This window comes from Carcharodon carcharias, chromosome 6 (genome assembly GCF_017639515.1).
Source record: "Carcharodon carcharias isolate sCarCar2 chromosome 6, sCarCar2.pri, whole genome shotgun sequence".
Classification (NCBI taxonomy): domain Eukaryota; kingdom Metazoa; phylum Chordata; class Chondrichthyes; order Lamniformes; family Lamnidae; genus Carcharodon; species Carcharodon carcharias.
The window spans coordinates 170,828,213-170,847,495 of NC_054472.1; the positions used below are offsets into that span (position 1 = coordinate 170,828,213).

At 44.2% G+C, this 19,283-nt stretch overlaps 1 protein-coding gene across 1 annotated transcript in view; it reads left to right on the plus strand.

The window, feature by feature from the left end:
* Positions 1 to 19,283, plus strand: part of LOC121278961 (microtubule cross-linking factor 1) — a 235,299-nt gene that overhangs the window by 17,424 nt on the left and 198,592 nt on the right. Inside the window, exon 3 of the mRNA XM_041189583.1 lies at positions 1,012 to 1,170. Coding sequence (XP_041045517.1) covers positions 1,012 to 1,170 — 159 coding nt within the window. The remainder of the gene's footprint in view (positions 1 to 1,011; positions 1,171 to 19,283) is intronic.

Below are 19,283 nucleotides of genomic sequence, written 5' to 3' on the forward strand. Positions count from 1 at the left end.
TTCGAAATATTGTCACTGTTATAATGTAGGAAAAGTGGCAGCCAATTTGCACACAACAAACAGCAACATGATAAAGACCAGATAACCTGGTTTTTGCACTGTTGGTTGAGGGTTAAATATTGGCCAGGACATCAGAGTTAACTTGCTGCTTTTCTTTGAAATACTACTGGGATCTTTTACGTCCACGTTAAAGGGCAGGCAAGGCCTTGGTTTAACGCCTCACCCACAAGATGGTACCTCTGACAATCTAGCATTGCATCAGTGCTGCACTGGAGTGTCAACTCTTGATATTTGCATTTGAGTCCTGTAGTGGGACTTGACTCAGAGGCAAGAGTTATGCCAGCTGAGCCACAGAGGTATGCTAAAGAAAATTGACTTTCAATGGACCAATGTTGGGCTGAATTGCTTTTATCCATTGTTAACTTTTCTTACATTCTTTTCAAATTTTAAATTAGAAATTGTCAAAATTATTACTGTGTTTACATGTGTGTGTAGAATTTTTGGGGTGCTCCAACAGAGTGGAGGAAACAAATCCCAGCCATTGTGTCAAAGACTGAAACATAAATGAAAATCAAGTTGCAGAAATTTTCCTCTCACTAAATAAACACACCTCGAGGAACCCAAAAGGGTTACTCACTGTGAAACAAGTACTTGTTTTCCACAACAAAAATATTTAGCTTCAAAATTTTTCCACTTGCTGTAGGCACTGATCCTTACAGGGATAAGATTCCACATGCATTGTCTTCATATAATTCAACTAAGTGATAATTCTTTCTGTCTGAATCCAGTCAGTAATTTAGCTAAGGAATACTGAGGATACCTGTAATGCCATTACCATTGACAGTGAACTTAGAATTGAGCAAGGATTGAAGTCTGGTTTATATGGTGCAGTATCAAGTTATGCATTTCATTTATTTTCAGAGCCTTGAGGGATTATTTTGAAGGATGTTTTTCCAGAGTACACCAACAATTTGAACTGCATTGACTTCGTTGTTCTGCTGTTGCTCTCAGGTTGCCAAAGATGTGTCCGTGCGCCTGCACCATGAGCTGGAGAGCGTTGAGGAAAAACGTGTCAATGTGGAGGATGAAAACGAGTCCCTTCGGCAGAGACTGATTGAAGTAGAAATCTCAAAGCAAACACTGCAGAATGAGCTGGACAGGATCAAAGAGGTAAGCTGAGGGATTCAGGCATCCCTCATATTGTACAGTGTTATTTCATGTCGAAGCCACCCTGTTTGTTCTAACTGTTGACATTTGGAAACCCACCAGGTTCATGTTGTATAACGGAGTCAAAACCTTTGACAGTGACGCAAAAACAACTTTTCATGCACAAGCCTTTATGCGGTGAAACCATGACTTTTGTTTTGTGCCTGGGGATCTTTCCTCGTGTCAGTGGGGTAGTCTGTACAAATCGGCAATGTGCAAAGCAGACTGCTAGCCTTTACTGGCTGAGTGAACCATCCCACCCTGAATGAGGAAAGTGCTGCCATATGGCAGCGCTTTACATTTTGATGCAAGTGGAGCCATGTACCTGGTGTCATGAGAGAAAGGAGCATATCTGAAGCTGATACCATCAGAAACACGTGTGTCATCTCAGTGATACCATAGCGTTATCATTAAAGTCACATCGCCCCGCTAGCTGTTTTGCAAGATAAATGTAATGTAGTGTTATAGTGTGTTTCAGCATTCCACATAAGAGCACTCTACTGTGCAGCTCATCAATATGTTTGCAGTGCTTAATCCATGCAGTGTTGTACAAGTCATATTTTAGGCTTGATAATGTTTGGCAACCAAAGAGTAACTTAATGATCAATTATCATTATTTCTTCACAAATGTTAATGTTACGGAGAGTTATTGTTGCCTTTTGCACGTATTTTGGCTTTGTTTGCTGTCTTTTTGTTTGTTTTTATATTTAAATGGTAAGCCCTAGCATTATCAAGAGGGACTACCTTGGAGGAGTTACTGAGCCCTACACTGAAGGAGTTGAATTATGGGAGCACTTATTGTTAAAGCACCTGAGGTCAATGCCTGTAATTCAACTCCCTCACACTGTAAAGGCTCAGTAAAAAAAAAGTCAGGGAAGACATACAAAAACATATTAATGATAGTGATTCTTTGCAATATTTCAATTCTTAAAAGAAGGTATTGGGGATGTTTGTTCCTTACAATGCTTATCTCTCATCTGCTCTTACAGAATTTAACATCATGATTGAATGGGATAGCTGTTACTTTGTTTGCTTTCATGATTGAAAAGCCTTGGTAAAGGACAAAGACAATCATCTACTGATACTGTTATGAAAATAACAATTGAAGACTTTGGTCTAGTATATTGATTGTGTTTCTATTTTTTTTCCATGAGACTTTCATGGGATATGGGCATCATTGGCAAGGACAGCATTTGTTGCTCATCCCTAATTACCCTTGAATTGAATGGCTTGCTAGGCCATTTCAGAGGGCAGTTAAGAGTTAACCACATTGCTATTGGTCTGTTTCTGGAGTCACATGAACGTGAGGATGGCAGATTTCCTTTCCTAAAGGACATGGAATTTTAACGACAAGTATGAGACCCGCTTATATTCCAGATTCATTAACTGAATTCAAATTCCACTAGCTGCCATGGCAGGATTTGAACCCACGTCCCCAAAGCCAGGGCCTCAGGATTGCTAGTTTAGTGACATTACCACTATGCCATTAATTCCCCTAATTGTAACTGTGCTCCCAGCTCACTACACAAACTGTACTGTCTCTCCTGCACCACAGGATCAAATTCCTTCTACCCATTCATAAGGAGAACTTAAAGTGACCTAACCCAAGTTTTCACAGCTATGAAGGAAATTGTCAAAACTAATCCAGGCTAAATTTCTACCCTACTGAAGGGTTTGCATGCCAGGGACTCGGGTTTAAACAACCACATGTATTTATGTAGCACCTTCAACATGGTAAATCATCCCAAGGTTCTTCACAGGAGTGGTGTCAAACAAATTTTGGCTCTGAGCCACGTAAGCAGATATTAGACAGGTAACCAAAAGCTTCGTCAAAGAAGTAGGTTTGAAGGAGTGTCTCATAGGAGGAGCCAGAGGTAGAGAGGTGAAGAGGTTTAGGGTGGGAACTCCAGGGCTTAGGGTTTCAACAGCTGAAGTTAAAAGGCAATTAAGATAGGAAACAAAATAAGAAAGGAAAGCTTTGCAACCAAAAGGAATGAGTTACCAGGGACCTCAGTGGATTGCAGAACAGGCTTGAGGGGCTAAATGACATACTCCTGTTCCTTTGTTCCCCTGGGAGACTATCGAATTGGACAGTATAACTGGGCTGCACAATTGGATATGTTTCTAGAAAGAAACAGGATTGAAAAGGGAAGTAGGTGTTGACATCAATCAAAATGGGATAGATGTGAATCTAAGGTCAAATGGTCATTTCCAGTCACTAAATTTCATGTAGTATGTACTTATGTTACATGATAAAGGAACATTAATAGATATTTCTACTTGACTTTGGTAATGTGAGAACATAGTAGCGATTGTCTTCCAGCCATCCTGAGTGGAGTAGAGCACAGTGCCTCAGTTGGTTTCAGTCAGCGAGGAGCTTGACGCTTTCAGGAATCCATCACCTTGCTAAGGAATCTCCAGATAAAGATAGTAATAAGTCCATGTAGGCAGAGTCTCTGGCCGGGATTTTCCGTGCCCGCTGGCGTCGGGCATGTTCGGTAGCATGAGTGGACGATATGGTGAGAAGGCCAAAAATTGGTTTCACGACATCTTGAAACCAGTTTACAATCGCCCACTCGGCCCACTGGTGGCAGGCTGCGTTCCCCGCCATCGGACGGAGTCGGGACCCTCATTATAATGCATCAACAAATCTTATAAAGCCAGCCCGCCAGAATCATTCCAATATCCGCCTCCCCCCCCCCCCCCAAAAACCATCAAATTGGATCATCCACCCACATCGGCGGGAAAACATGCCGGTTGCAGAACACGTCTTGACAACGGTAACGTGCAAAAGTCGGGACTTACCACCAGGGCGTTGCTCACATCGTGGGCATCCAAGGAGCAGATGCTGCTGGAGCTCGGGATCCTGGAGGAACGCCCATGGCCTGCTGGGTGGATTTTCATGGACATGGCTCTGCTTGGAAAGTCACCGTTAATGCTCATGACGGATGATGGGTGGGAGAGTAATATGTAGGGTCGACTGGGAGAGGAAGAGGTGCTGGGGGCTGAGGTTGGAAGTGGGGGATTGACGGTTTCAGGAGGGTGAGGTTGGAAGTGGGGGATTGACGGTGTCAGGAGGGTGAGGTTAGAAGTGGGGGATTGAAGGTGTCAGAGGGGGTGAGGTTGGGAGGGGGGAATGAAGGTGTCAGAGGTTGAGGTTGGGAGAGGGAGGGAGTATGGGGAGGAGGTGGTAACATGGAAGAAATGGCAACTGGAGAGGTAGGTTTATGGGCGGCGGAAGATGTAAGAGAAGGAATTCGGAGGGGTGAAGGAGTGCAGAGAGGGGAAGGAGTCCAGTGGGAGGAAGGAATGCGGAGAATGGACGGAGTCAGTGGAGGGAGGAAGGAGTGCAGAGGGGGGAAGAAGTCCAGGGAGATGAAGGAATACAGGGAGGGGAGGGAGTAAGGGCGGAGGAAGAAGTAAGGGTAGAGGAAGGAGTCGGGAAGGGGTAAGGAGTAAAGCTGTAGGAAGAAGTAAGGGGTCTGAGGGAGTCAGGAAGGGGGAAGGAGTAAGGCTGGAGCAAGAAGTAAGACTGGAGCAAGAGGTAAGGCTGGAGGAAGGAGTCAGGTGGGGGTGGGGAAGGACTAAGGGCGCTGGAAGAAGTAGGGGCGTCTGAGGGAGTCAGGAAGCGGGAGGGACTTAGCTGGGGGGAGAGTCCGTTGGTGGGGGTGGGGGGGCGGGGGGCGTGGGTTGGGGTGGGAGGACTAAGCTAGGGGGGGGAAGGGCTAACTGGGGGTGGAAGGGGTTCCAGGGTGGAAGGGGTCCATAGGGAGGAAAGCGTTCGGGTGGGGAAGAGGTCTGGAGGGGGGATGTCCAGGTGAATGTGCAAGGGTGGGGTCTGATGAGACCATAGCTGCCTCCTTGGGAGTGAACTGAGGGTGGGCGTGGGAATGAGGGAATGGTGAGAATGACCGAGGGCAGAGTGAGGCGGTTGGGTAGGAGGGTGAGGGTTCGATGATAGCAGTAGAAGGGACATTGAGGGTGTTTAGTGGGGACTCAGAGGCAGACATGGATTCTGGGGGTGGGAAGGAGGAGGTTGGGAAGGTGAGTGCGGATGGTGGTGGGATTTTCGGGATGGAAGGGAATGTGCGCGTTTACCTGGACATCCATGAAGGAAAAGGGTTGTGGCTGTTAGGTCACGGGTTGGGGGGTGGGGCGGGGGGGGGAGGAGGTTGGTGGTGGTGGAAGGTGATGTTGCGGAGTCAACTGTGATGGGGGAAAGGAAATGGGCGACTGGGGGAGGGGAAAAGATGGGGGAGCACACGAAAAACCGAATCCAGACCATGCTGTCCAACTTAAAACAGTCATGGTGGGCGAGATCATGTGATGCATGGGAGTGTGATCAGTGGGTGGGTGGAGATGCAGGTCAGCTCAGATGGACAACTGAAAGAGAGCCCCAGCAGGCAGCATTGAAAACGCTGAGGTAATTGAGGTGTGTATGTGAAGGACCCGCGTGCGTGGGAGAGCGCTTGCACAGACTCTGAAAGGCCCTGCCCCACATACACACACACACCTCTCCCTCCAGAATCACTTGTGGGCTGGCTGCTCCCTCTGCGGTGACAGAGGATGAGGTTGAGGGGCTCATAGGCAAAGGGGACTCGGAGGGAGAGGACAGCCTCTGAGATTCATGAGTGGATGACCAAGGGGTGTCCAGCTGCTGCTCCTCCTCCCCTCGGGGGCCCCAGCCTGACTCCTTGAGGGGAAGGAGCAGCTGGAAGAACGTCGAGGTGTCCCTCTCGCATTGCCACTGCAGGAACTTACCCATGACTCCCACAATGGGGTGCAGGTCTGCACACATCTCTGCGTTCTGCAGGATCAGGGTTTCCATGGCATCCACCATCCTCCCTGTGGAGACCTCCATACAGGCACATGAGGGCATCACTTCATCAGAGAGCAGCTGGACACGCCTCTCCAACTCGTGTGCCACTCTGCCGAGGGCTTCCAACAGCTCTGCGTGATGCTCCCACTCCTTCAGTTGACTCTCCAGGATGAGTTGGAAGGCTGAATCCAGAGGCTCGTCTTCTGAATCAGACCTCACAGATGCTCGATTCCCAGCAGTCCTTTGTGTGCTGGGGAGCTTGGCTGAACCTGCCTCCTGCTGCTGCGGACACGTGCCCATGCAGTGACCACCAGATTGTGAACCTGAGCCTGTTCTAGATCTAGCTCCCACCAAGGTGTGTGTCCCTGTGCTGGTGGAGGGCTTTGGTAAGCGCTGTGATGGGTATTCCCGGCTGCTTATTTCCAGCTCTTCAATGGAGGAGGTGTCCTCTTGGCTGGAGATGAGGACATGGATGGAGCTGAGGGACTGGCTAGCTGAGGGTGTTGGTCGCTTGGCAGAGCTCCCTGTGAACCAAAGTAGAGAGAAGTAGTGGAAGGCAGCAGAGTCCAAAGCAGGAGAGAGAGAGCACTCACGTTTGCGTTGAGAGAGGGATGATGTGGCGCAGGATCCTTACGAGGGTCTTCTCCGCCAAGCTCACCGTCACCACAGGCACGGTCCATGTCACCAGCCAGTGCGATGGCACATTCCTCAAGGTGAGTGAGGGGCCAAGTGTGGGCCCGGCCTGGGACCTCTTCCTGCTGTTGTGAGCCAGCTTCTCCTGCATGAAACCAGATGGAGAGAGTGTGAGCAGGAACATGGCACTGCGTGGAATCTTTGTATGGTGAGCAGAGCCATGGACAGGGTGAGGTTGCGAGCTCGATAGGGTATGAGCCTGATGGAGATGTGAGGGTATGTGTGGGAGTTAGTGGTATTGCCTCTTGAGGGTTTGTGAATATGTGAGTTGAGAGTGATGAGAACAGTGAATTACCTTAGCAGAACAGATGAGACCATTCATCCTGTAGCGGCACTGGGTGGCTGTCCTCTTTTGCAGGGCATTGGTGCCGACCACCACTGCCCGTGCCTCCCATGCTGGATTAGTGAGGTTGCTGCCCATCCTGTGGCCAGAGCGGGGGTAGAGGACATCATGGCGAAACCTCCTCTGCTTCCAAAAGGCATTCAAGGGGCGTGCCATTGAACCTGGGGGCTGCAGTCTTTTTGCCTTTCAGGATGTTTTCCATGCTGCAGTCGCGGACTGAAGCACTGGGAGGTTTGTGCATGACCGGACTCTAAATATGGTGTCCAGCATGCTGGTGCAGCGAGTTGATGGCGTGGCGGGCGAATGAGAGCCCGTTTGCCATGGGAACAGCGGGTTTCCTGGGAATACATAATTAATGTGGCGGGTTTGGGGTGAAACGGTGTGAAAAGCCACAAAACGCCCTTTTCCCCACTCACTACTGCACTTAGAAATCGTCCCAGATTTGCACTGTTTGCTTGATGAAATATCTGCCCTTTCCGTAGGCGCCTTGCTTATCTAAGTCTAGACAGCTCAGGCACAGATTGACTACAGAGATCCCTAAGCGTGCAAAGGTGCAATGCTGAATTTTTAAGCAGGTTCAATATTGCAACTTGCCAGCAGGGGCCACCCATAAGTTTTATGCTGGTTGTCCAGTTTGATCCCCTCACCAAATCCATTACAGTGTTGGACTGCAGTTTCATCTGATGCCAAGTGGGAAGAACCCCAGTCCCCTGTGGCAGGTCCAGCCCTCCAGACTGGTGGCCTTTCACCAGCAGCTTCCAAGACTTCTGTGGACCTGTTGGAATCAAGCTTTGGATTACTTTGGTTACCATGAAGGGTTAACTTGATTTGCCTTCCATCAGCAAGTATTTAATTTCAAAGCCACCTGAATGCAGTAGACACCTACCTATTTTCTCACCTTCGCTCCCCTGGCAAGGAAGATAGCCACTAGCTGACCCTCAGGCAACTAACAAGCACAGGTTTGAGCCTTTGCTAGTTCAGACAGCAGATGCAGAGAGCTCGTCCTGCTTAACAAATTTTGCCAGGCACCACTATTTATTCTTCTAACCAGAGACACCCTCTTGGACACAAACTGTATCCCGTTGCATGCTGGTTCCATCTGTTCAGCAGCAATTTTCCCCCTGTATGTGATAAGCTGTGATCTCTGGATGTGCAAGTACATTGCCTTGTAGCCAGTTTTGAGTCACATGCTCAGGTACCTTTTGCTTTTAATGTGACACTGCTGTTTTTGCCACTTCACTTCTGCTGTCATTGATTGTTTTTGCATTTAACGTTCAGACTTTATTCTAAGTATTCTGTCACCAAAATCTGCTGAGTGCTTTAATGGAAAATGACAGATTGGAGTGCATTCCTGCAACTATCAAGTGCTTTTCCAGACCTTCAAACCTGCTATGCGTTGATAGGGAACATTTCAGCTCTGAAGGTGGAGAGGCAAGCGATACATTTTCTGTGGATCCAGCAAATAAGCCTCTTGTATTGGTCTGAGACTCTTGTGCCGCTGCTATTAATACTGCTGTTTCATGCCAGGACATAAAATAAGGCTGCTAAGCAGAATGTGTTGTTCAGCTGTATCATTTTACAACACAATACCATAAGAAATGTGCTGATAAGAAATTTAGTGTCAATTTTTCACACTACTCCATTGCTTTTAGACTTTAAGGTGCCCAAATGGACTATTATAGACTCCAATATCTCTGTTTCTCAAGCCTGAATTCTTGAAATGTGTTTATCAAAAAACAGCTATGGGTTTTATCACTTTGTTTTATTGTCCTGGTAAGATGCTAATAGGAAACTAATTTTTCCCAACAAAGGTAATTCTTAAGAATGTTATTCATCCTGAAGATTTTAGTTTTCAGGTGTGTGCGTCTGTATTCACATGCCACAGTCTGGTCTGTGGTGAGAAGGACTTATGTTGACCATTGTGGTATTTGTAACATGCTGTGTGAATAATAGAGGTTGGGCTCAGATATTTGGAATTTTTTGAAATCTTGTATTGATTACTTAGTTAACTCGGACAGAGGGCTTAAAGAAACCATTGATGTATAATGAGATATTCACCATCCACCCAATCCAATATTTGTAATGTTTGTTTAAATTTGTAGCTATTGTATTTTTTATCGCTGTAACAGGATATTTACTTCTCATTTCTTTTCACCCGTCGTTCCCTTCCATGATATTATTGAGCTGTGCAATATTAATGGTATGTCAATTTTATTGTTAGGATGCACAGGTGAGGGGCATTGTTTAATTAAGTGCTTTGAGCCCATATAAATAGGGGATATCTGGGACACTGGGAGTGTGGGAGGAGAGCTGTGAGGCTGAACAAAGTCAATAAACTCTCTTTTTAAAGAAAAACTCTGTGTCTTGGTTTCAACTTCACCAACCGGCTTGGATCCCATTAACATGCAGCACCATTGCTGCGCAGCAATTGAGCAAATTGTCTCTAGCCATCTGCCAATGCTACTCTACATAGTTTGTCATTGGCATAGGCATGAACAGATTTTGATCTCCTCCATCCTATGATCATGCTTGTAACTTTAAAATCAGATTTATGCATTTATGATTTTTCCAATCAGATTTCTAAACAATATGATAATACCTGTGACTTTAAGCCAATTAACCTCTGCTTTTAAGAACATAAGAAGTAGGAACAAGAGACCATACAGTCCATCGAGCCTGCTCCGCCATTCAACACCACCATGGCTGATCTTTGGCTCCAACACCTGTTTCCTGCCAGCTCCCCTTATCCATTGATTCCCTGAGAGACCAAAAATCTGTTTGTCTCAGCCTTGCATATATTCAATGATGGAGCATCCGCAACCCTCTGGGGCACAGAATTCCAAAGATTCACAACCCCTTGAGCGAAGAAAATTCTCCTCATCGCAGTCCTAAATGATTGGCGCCTTATTCTGAGACTGTATTCCTGTGTTCTAGATTTCCCAGCCAGGGGAAATAACCTCTCAGTATCTACCCGGTCAAGCCCCTTCAGAATCTTGTATGTTTCATTTCGATCACCTCTCATCCTTCTAAATTCCAAAGAATATAGATCCAATTTATTCAGCCTTTCATCACAACCCCCTCATCCTAGGGACCAACTTAGTTGAGGATACTTGATGACATTTAATTAGATAACTTGACAATGTGATGATATCTGGTGACTTTAATTTTGATATCACTATTGCGATGATACCCGATAGTATTATTGCATTTTTTTTTAAATGAGCAAGATTAATTTTAAAAGCATTGATATGGAAAAATTCCCTTTTCGTTTGGGTCAGAGGTGCAAAAATTAATTGTTTGCTGTAACATATCCTTTCCCCTTCTCCCTCTATCTGGGGCAAATGCTCGTCTCTTAACTTGCCCAAAGGGACATTCTTCACATGAACTTAGGTAGGCACATTGACCTAGAGTATCGTAGCTTGGCGTAGTCCTCCACACATGCGTAGCATAAATTACTGGCTCCCAGTGTTGGAACAATAAAATAATCTAAGAATTTAGGCTTCAAACAAGGTCAAACTGAAAGCATTTAACCTACTAAATGATAATTTCCTGGAACTTTTCCCCAGAGAAGGCAAGACTTCCAAGCCAACCATCACAGTCTACCTATAATTAAACTTAATGAGTTTGACATAATGTGCATAGTGGTCCTGGTTAGGATTAAAGAGCTAAAATAGATTAATCTCCAGTGACGGAGACTATAGTTCCAATGGTGCCAAGTGAGACCAATATGGAACCTGCAATGATCATTTTAGGAAGAGAATGAATATAAAAGAGGACCCACTGAATTTTTCAAAAAAGGCAATGAAATATACACAGACATATTGGTCTTGAATTGATAACCACCTAGAAGGACAAGGTCAGCAGGCATATGGGAACAACACCACTTGAAAATTACCCTCCAAGTCACACACCGTCCTGTTTATATTACTGTTCCTTCAATGTTGCTGAGTAATATCCTGGAACTGCCTCCCTAACAGCACCACAAGGACTGCAGCGGTTCAAAAAAGTAGCTCACACGTCCTGCTTAAGGGCAGCTGGGGATAAGCAACAAATGCTGGCCTTACCAATGACTCATCTCCCATGAAAAATAAAACAAATCTACAGATCCAGTTAAGGTCAGTTAAGTCAACATAGAGTAGGGATCAAAACCAAGATCCTCTTGGAGCATATGGCTTATTGGCACATCAGGCAATTCATTTTCTCACTGAGCTATTAGGGGAACCATGGAAATGTTGTCCGATTGTTAGGAAAGGATATTATTAAACCAAGCTAAATTAATTCTTTCGTTCACCTGAAACTGTCACACTACATCGGTTAGTTGAATTAGTTGGTGGGTGAGTAGCTGTTCAACGAAGCAGGAAGGGCTAGAGCAGATAAGAGTAAAACCAGGCCCAACCATCTTCAACTGCTTCATCAATCACCTTCGCTTCATGATAAGGTCAGAAGTAGGGATGTTCGCTGATGATTAAAGCATTCAGTGCCATTTGCGACTTCTCAGATACTGAAACAGCCCGTGTCTCATGCAGCAAGACCTCTACAATTCAGGCTTGGGCTGCCACACATAAAATCCATCTCTAATTAAGAGAGCATCTAACCACCTCCCCTTGACATTCGGTACCATTGATGAATTCCCTGAGCAGTGACAGGCGCATCCTGTGAATGCATAAATTAAAAGAAAAGTTTTTTTTTAATGTTCTCATGGAACTATCCCATTTTAATCCAAATTAGTTCAACAAGCTGACAGGGATGGAAGAAAAACTGGCTGTTACAATTGCACATATTCACTGATTTTCCCCAGGACCTTCCTCTGTTAGAAATATTCCTGCTTCGACCTGGCCTCCCACTGCTGGTAAATGTGTACAAAGCAGACATACTCATCCCTATACTTGCACAGCTGGATGTATTATGTCTCCTGTTGATTTTCCTGACAGAATGGAGAGTGAGCAATGGCAACCAAAGGATTCTTTTTTTTTTTATATAAGTAGTACCTACTGGTGGATTATCGGATGAGATATTCAATTTCTGATAGGGTTATGGGATAGAATTTTTCGTCCCGTGGGTGTGTGCCTGACCTGAACAGGAGTGGAATAGTGCATGATGACATCAGGCGAGCGTCCGATGTCATCGCACACTCTTGCGATCTTTTGGTTGGTGGGCGCACGCTGGAGGCAGCAGCATGCCCACTGACCTTTAAGAGGCCAATTAAGGCCCTTAAGTAATTAATTCAGCTGCATTTTTCACTGCCCGCTCAACCATTCAGTTGGCGGGTATGCGAATTGTCCAGGCGGCCTTTGCATTTTTAACAAAACCTCATCCACAGGTGGGATGAAGTTCTGATGAAGAGTCATTCAGACTCAAAACGTTAACGATGTCTTCCTCTCCGCAGATGATGTCGGAACTGCTGAGTTTTTCCAGTTATTTTTGTTTTTTTTATGAGGTTTCCAACGCTTAATTAAAAAAAAACAGTAAAAATTTGTTCACATCCTTTTTCACATGTCCCTATTCATGTAACTGAGTCACATGTGGGGACATGTTTATCTCATATGTTAAAAGTTTATTTTTGTATTTAAAATCCGTCGGACCCTTGAGGCAGCTCTGCGCCTTCCGGCAGCTGTCAGTGCGCGCTCCCCCATGCACACGCACACCTCAGGGCGCGCACTCCTCCCACCCCGGCAGTGCTGAGGCTCCCAGCGTGCGTTTATTGGCCAGCCAGCGTGAAAGTGGCTGGAACCTGATCACGGGCGGCACCTGCCCAACGAGGGAAAAATTCTGCCCATGGTTCCTTGATTTAGTTTTTTTTGGGAGTTGGAGTAGAGAAACACTCAAAATGGCGGGTGGTTCTTATCTGTCCTAGGTGAAGGTATTCTATAAGACAATACAGCGTCCAAACAAAGAATGGGACTGTCAGCATCTTGTGTTGCATGCCTTGCTTTTAGTAACTTTACTGATACTAGGAAGTGGACTTTCAAGACCTGATTTAAACTTGGAGTTGGAGAAGATTCAAAGTTTGTCAGTGACCAGGATCTAACTATGATGCATCCCAGCTGTGAATCTTTTATATCTAAACTTCTCTAACATCTGCTAGTCATCACTAGCACAATAAAACTATGTCAGATAGAATAAAGGCCAACATTCTTTCAATAGTAGTATTCCTTTGAATAAATACCCCTTAGCAGTTTTTCAGAATATGGTGCATGTCCATGTGGAAAACCTGCTGGATTAGCCAAAATGTGCATTCGGTGCTGCCATTCTATGTTGACTGAGGGCTTGTACTGGCCTTCCCCAGTTGACCATTATTGCAAGCCGAACTCTAGGGCAACTGCACATGTGCTGATCTCCCAGTTGTTGCAGTCAAACTGTACACAATGAATCAGATGAATTTGCAACACACAATCACTATGCGTGGTTTCATGAAAAAAATGGAGTGTAAAAACTGAAGAAGAGGAAACTAAGTGCCTGCACTTGGGGGAATAAAGTGGAAATACTTGTCAATTTTTTTAATGAGATGCAAGTTGTATCTTTATTAATGTGCAGCTGTCAGCTATGCTTCTGTTCTCCAGTAGGTAAGTTCATTCTATAAGAAGAAAGAAGGATGCATTAATGGGTTAGAAAGAAGCATAGAATTCATATTGTGTGGAGACGTACAATTGAACTGCATGGAACTGTGCTATCCCTGATAAGGGGAGAATTGTGAAGTATCATCTTTTTCTGATTCTCGGTGTCATTGTTGTGCAGACAAATTAGTTCAGTTTGGTCATGAATGAAGGCTTTTGTGCAGTGACCTGATGCGTAAAATACACATTGATTTCAGTGGCCGTGTATTATGCAGAGCTATCAACACAGTTAACATGGGGGCAAAGGCATCAGTTTGTATGCAGGCCCTGTCCTTCAACCAATACTGTCAAGCCAATGATATTAAACTGAAAAAAAATGTGTAATCGTGTATTGAATACTAATTTGTTCAGCACGGAAATGTTTTCCTTTCTCTTAGGATAAGAGTGAAATAGTACAATTGCTCAAATTATAGACAGGAGCAAAACTACAGTACCCAAGGAGTTGGAGTTTATAGTTAATTTGGTCACTCAGTGCTAAGGAGGGTAATATTTAAGCTTCAGCATTTTAATTTAAAAGAGTTTAAATATATTCCCCTGCCCAGGGTCGTGCTAACCAATCTTTCAGCTGCATTCCATCCTCTTGTTGCTTCCACTGTTAATATTCCTTCACTCATTGTTCCATTTTCTGTGTCATTGCAGAAAAATAGCAGGAAAGCACAATTTAAATACAATTATTCGAAGCAATCAGCCAAATTGTGAACCTGCAGCTAGCAATATAGCAAGAAACAGCAGACAGCCAGGTGGAGTGGGGTGAGGGGGGTGGTGGGTAGGGCTGCTCACTTCTTATCAGTGCCTAGCACAGAACAGTATCAACGATCACTGCAGTCCAGCTCTGTAGATATTTGGTGTGCTTTATACAAATCTTGACTTCAGCTGTCAAGAAACCAGAACTCTGCGTCCCGATGAAAGTAAACATCTGGCCAAGTGGCTCCGTTTATGGAGTTCTGCTGTAAGGTGGTAGCCAGTCAACCAAAAGGAGCACAGAGCAATGGTTTGTTTATACCTGGAGAGCAGTCAAATTGTTATGATCTATGTTCATTTGCAATGGAGTGTTTGCATGATACTTTACCTGATCAAGATTAGATCTCTTTTACTGTGATTGTGATACGTCACCTGTGGAATGCCTTCTGCTAACAAGCACTGCCAGTCTCATCTTGTCAACCATGATAATGTTCTGCTGTAATATTGACAAAAAATATTACATGGAAACACATTTAAGATTTTTATGTTACCTCATCTCAGTGACCTGCAACACAATCTGGGCAAAGAATCTTGTGTCAATGCCTTTTGCCACCATGAGACACTTGATAACCGATCCTATGACCCACTTTCCCTCTCTTTTGTTCTTTCCCTCCATGAGAAAAAAAATTCCTATCCTCTTAGCTGTTTACATCACATTGATGTCCCTTTTCCATATTAACAGCTACCCCTTAACCCTCACTATCTCCCATGGCCTTGAAACCCCTGAAGATGACCACCCATCTCCAATTATTCTTTTGTTTCCTTCACCACATGTTCTCCTGCCATCATTCAATCCCACTTCCTTCTGCATCCAAACCAGAAAAAAAGTCAGAATCACACTCTCAAATTCCCATTTATCACAATAACTCTGCAACTGTTATCTTGCTTAGTCACTCCTTCACATTCATCCCGGCCTTTTGATATCATCAGCAAAGCTTTCTCTGTCTTCCATCCCTATGGTTCCCACTCTGGTACTGCAATAATCTTTACTTCCTCAAGTCCAAAGGTGCAAGCCATTGGTCAGCAGATCTGACTGGACCACATCAAGCTCTAGTGGGCCTTGTTCTCCTCTGCTACACCTTGGAGAGCGGAAGTAGCCCCTGGCTCTTTTTTTGCACCATCTCCTAATCCCGTCCCTGCTGCTCCCTCCAACATCGCATTTCTCAAGCGGGAGCTGCTGATGAAATTTTTGGTAACAAATATAGAGAATGCCTTTTCCCCTGCCTCTCTTTTCACATTCCCCACGACCATGAACCTTCCCCTAGCTCTGAACTCCTACCCCTCAAGTTCTTCTCCCCATGCCCTCTCACAGCTCAACGTGTCCATGAGTCCCAACTCCTCTTTTATCAATCGCATGTTCATGGAACTCCTGATTACCCATCCTGGGTTCCATGCACCTGATATTGTAAATGATTTGTGTGCTGGTTAGACCTCAACTGGAGTACTGCATGCAGTTCTGGTCACCATATTATAGGAAGGATGTGATTGCACTGGAGAGGGTGCAGAGGAGATTTTCTTGGTCTGAGTTATGAGGAAAGTTTGGATAGACTGGGGTTGTTTTCCTCGGAGCAGCGAAAGTTGAGAGAGGACCTGAGAGAGGTGTATAAGATTATGTGGGGTATAGATAGGGTGGATAGGAAGGCACTTTTTCCATTAGTAGTGGAGTCAATAACCAGGGGGCATAGCCCTCCAGGGTTTTGGGCCAACCGCTGCAAAATGGGATTAGTGTAGTCAGATCTTTGTTGACCGGCGTGGACATGATGGACCGAATGGCCTCCTTTCTGTGCTATAAACATCTCTGAGTCTATTTATTCTTGCTAGGTATTGACCCTTTTGAAACTGTCATTGTCACCCCCATGACATAGGTGTTACAAACAGATCATTTGATTTAAGTCTTCAACCAATCCCTTGGTCGCCTCTTTTAACTCTTATGCTAACTTCTGCTGAATTTCCTTATCCTTTCGTGAAGCACCTCACGATATTTTTCATTGTGTTAAAGGCTTCACAAGACTGCATGAGTACAAGTTATTATGACCTATGCTTGATTTCTCTATATTTCCAAACTATCACCCATCCCTAGTTTCTCTTTCCTCTCCACACCTCTTGACCTGTTGTCACCTCTCAGATCCATAACCATCTTTTCCTGCAGCTCCCTGTTTAAGTTCCACAAATCAGATTTCCGCTCTTTTCAACCACCATTAACAAAGTAAAAAACAACATTTTCCGTGACTGTGACCTTTGTGTATTATGCCCCTTGGCCTCTCTGCAGTCTTTGACACAGCTGACCACATCGTCCTCTTGCAACATTATTCAACTGTGTGTAACGCTGTTCCTGATATCAGACTGAGCAGTATCTCACCTGCATGGATAGGGGGTCATTTCATGGAACAACTACGTGGGTTGAGATAGTTCCCTGAATTTCTAGCAGTTGCTTTTTAGCTCTCTAGCAATTTGACTGCCAACTTAAATGTTGTCGCATGTTGAAGTTAGTTTGAAAGTAAACAGGATCCATCTAGGATCTGTTTCCTGTGATTGCATGCCTTTCTGATAGCACAGTCATGCCCTCCTTACAATGTGGTGGTTAAGCCCACTTTCAGACCAGTTCCGTAGGCAGAGGCTACGTTGGGCCGAATGGCCTCCTTTCTGTGCTATAAACATCTCTGAGTCTATTTATTCTTGCTAGGTATTGACCCTTTTGAAACTGTCATCGTCACCCCTGTCACAGAGCCTGTTCAGCTCTAATGGTTTGAAAGAAGAATCGTGAATATGAAACACCAGAATCAGTTGCAGTTTCAAACAACAGCAAGTTGCTCAGTGTCATAAATAGAAATAAGAATCAGAGTAGACAGTCAAATGACCTGATCTTACCTATAATGAAATAAAAATAGAAAATGTTGGAAATGCACAACAGTTCAGTCAGCACCTAAAAGATACATTACATATGAAGACAGTCCTGTGCCCCTAGCACGGCTGCTCCTATCTGCCTAGTCCCCATTACCTCCCAGTTACGGATTCCCTCAAATATCTATCCAGTTTCCCTTTGAAGTTTCCACACTATGTTTGTCTCAAGTACCTTAATGGACAGTGCAGTGCACACATTCACCACCTTCTGTCTAAAGTAATTAAGTATATGCATTCCTGTCTTCTGAGCCTTTGCTTTCTGTTCTGGAGTTTGTGGCTGTTGCAACCATATTTTTGAAGTTGAATTTATCTATCCCCTTAAGAAACTTGCATGCTTCAATAACATCTTTTTCCTGAGTTTTATCTTCTGTTTTTCTCCTGACCAATTTTTATAACTTCCGTTCCCTTGTTTATTTTTAATTTCATCTATGCTACTAGTCAGAATGGATTAATTTTCCTTTTCTCATTCAGATACTGACTGAACTGCTGTTTTTTAACTCGCGTTTCCGGCATTCCAATTTGTCTTTTCATCCCTGAATTATTATTAAGGTTTTATTCTGCCTTTATGAACATTATTAACATTGAAGAGTAAGCTGTTGTTTTATTGTGCCACCATGAATGTGAAATGTCAATCTTATTCTATAGCTTTGATATCACACAATTTTCTGTGTAGAGTCAAGGGATAGTACAAGTGGGAATAATCGAGTTGTAATTTAATCCAAGAGTTTAGATAGGCCCTCAGCTTGAAATAAAATGGTTTATCAACATTGCTTATTCTTCACTCTTAAATTGTATTTTATAATGCCCGTTTACATCTTTGTAAAGTAAGGACAATGTGATTGACAGTGAAAAGTGACACTGAGATTACTTGGACTGAGAGGGTTTGTAATGTCATTGGTGTAGATTGGTGGGCCTAGATTTTGCTGGTGGGCCAGATGTTTCTCCCCATCCATGTCATGGCATCCTGTCTCCAGTGTACCTGCGAAGGGTCACAATCAGGTCAACTTTGGTGGAGGGCTCCTGGCAGTAGATTTGGTGGCTTTTAAATGTTAAAGCACCCTTCTGTGACCTTGGCATTACTGGATGCCAGTAGCCCAATGCTGAGGCAGGAAATATGTTCACAGGCTCTGAATTTCAACAAGAGGCCCATTAAGAAAGGAACATCAACCAAAGCCATGGGACATTAGGTGCCCGCATTTAAATTTCGATAAGTTTACACCAGGTCAGCAACCATGTGAATTAGAAACCCACCCACTAATGCAGAATGAGGCACAGAAATTGAAAAAAAAAATACAGGAGATATAATTTGAAGAAGGTGAACCTTGCCTGGATTGCTCAGAATTTCTGTTTGCAGTTACTAAACCAAATTGAAAAGGTTACTGAGTCCGGAGACTATGTTATCAATGAGTTTGCTTTTATTTTGTCGTTTGGTTAATGTTCTGGTGGGGAGACAGCTTAGCAATTAAATGTTGACGTAACTAGCAACAAGGCCTGGGTTTGCCTAACTGCAGATCACACGGGAATAAATAGCATGAATATAGACAGACTGTAATTGAGGGGTTCCTATGATAGAAGCCAAGCAAATGCAGTTCAAGCAATGTTGTAGGCAGCATAATGTTAAATTATAGCCTTGAATTCACTCAGAACCATTTGTTATTTGCATTTATGTAGAAACATTCACTTGTGTTACTGTATTTTTGTTATCAAGCGCAACTTGGCAATGCCAGCAGGTCTATTAAATATAAGTACAGTAGTCCTGTGGTTATGGCACTGCACCGACAACCCGGAGTTGGGTTTGAATCTCACAGTGGCAAACTTTGAAATTGATTTCAATATATCAGATTAGTTTGTGGACCAGCATAAGGAACCAAAAAGGCAATTGGATTGCCTTAAAGATATAAATTGTTCACTAAAGTCTTTCAGAGAAGAGACCCTGCTACTTTTACCAATTCTGCCCTTCACATTC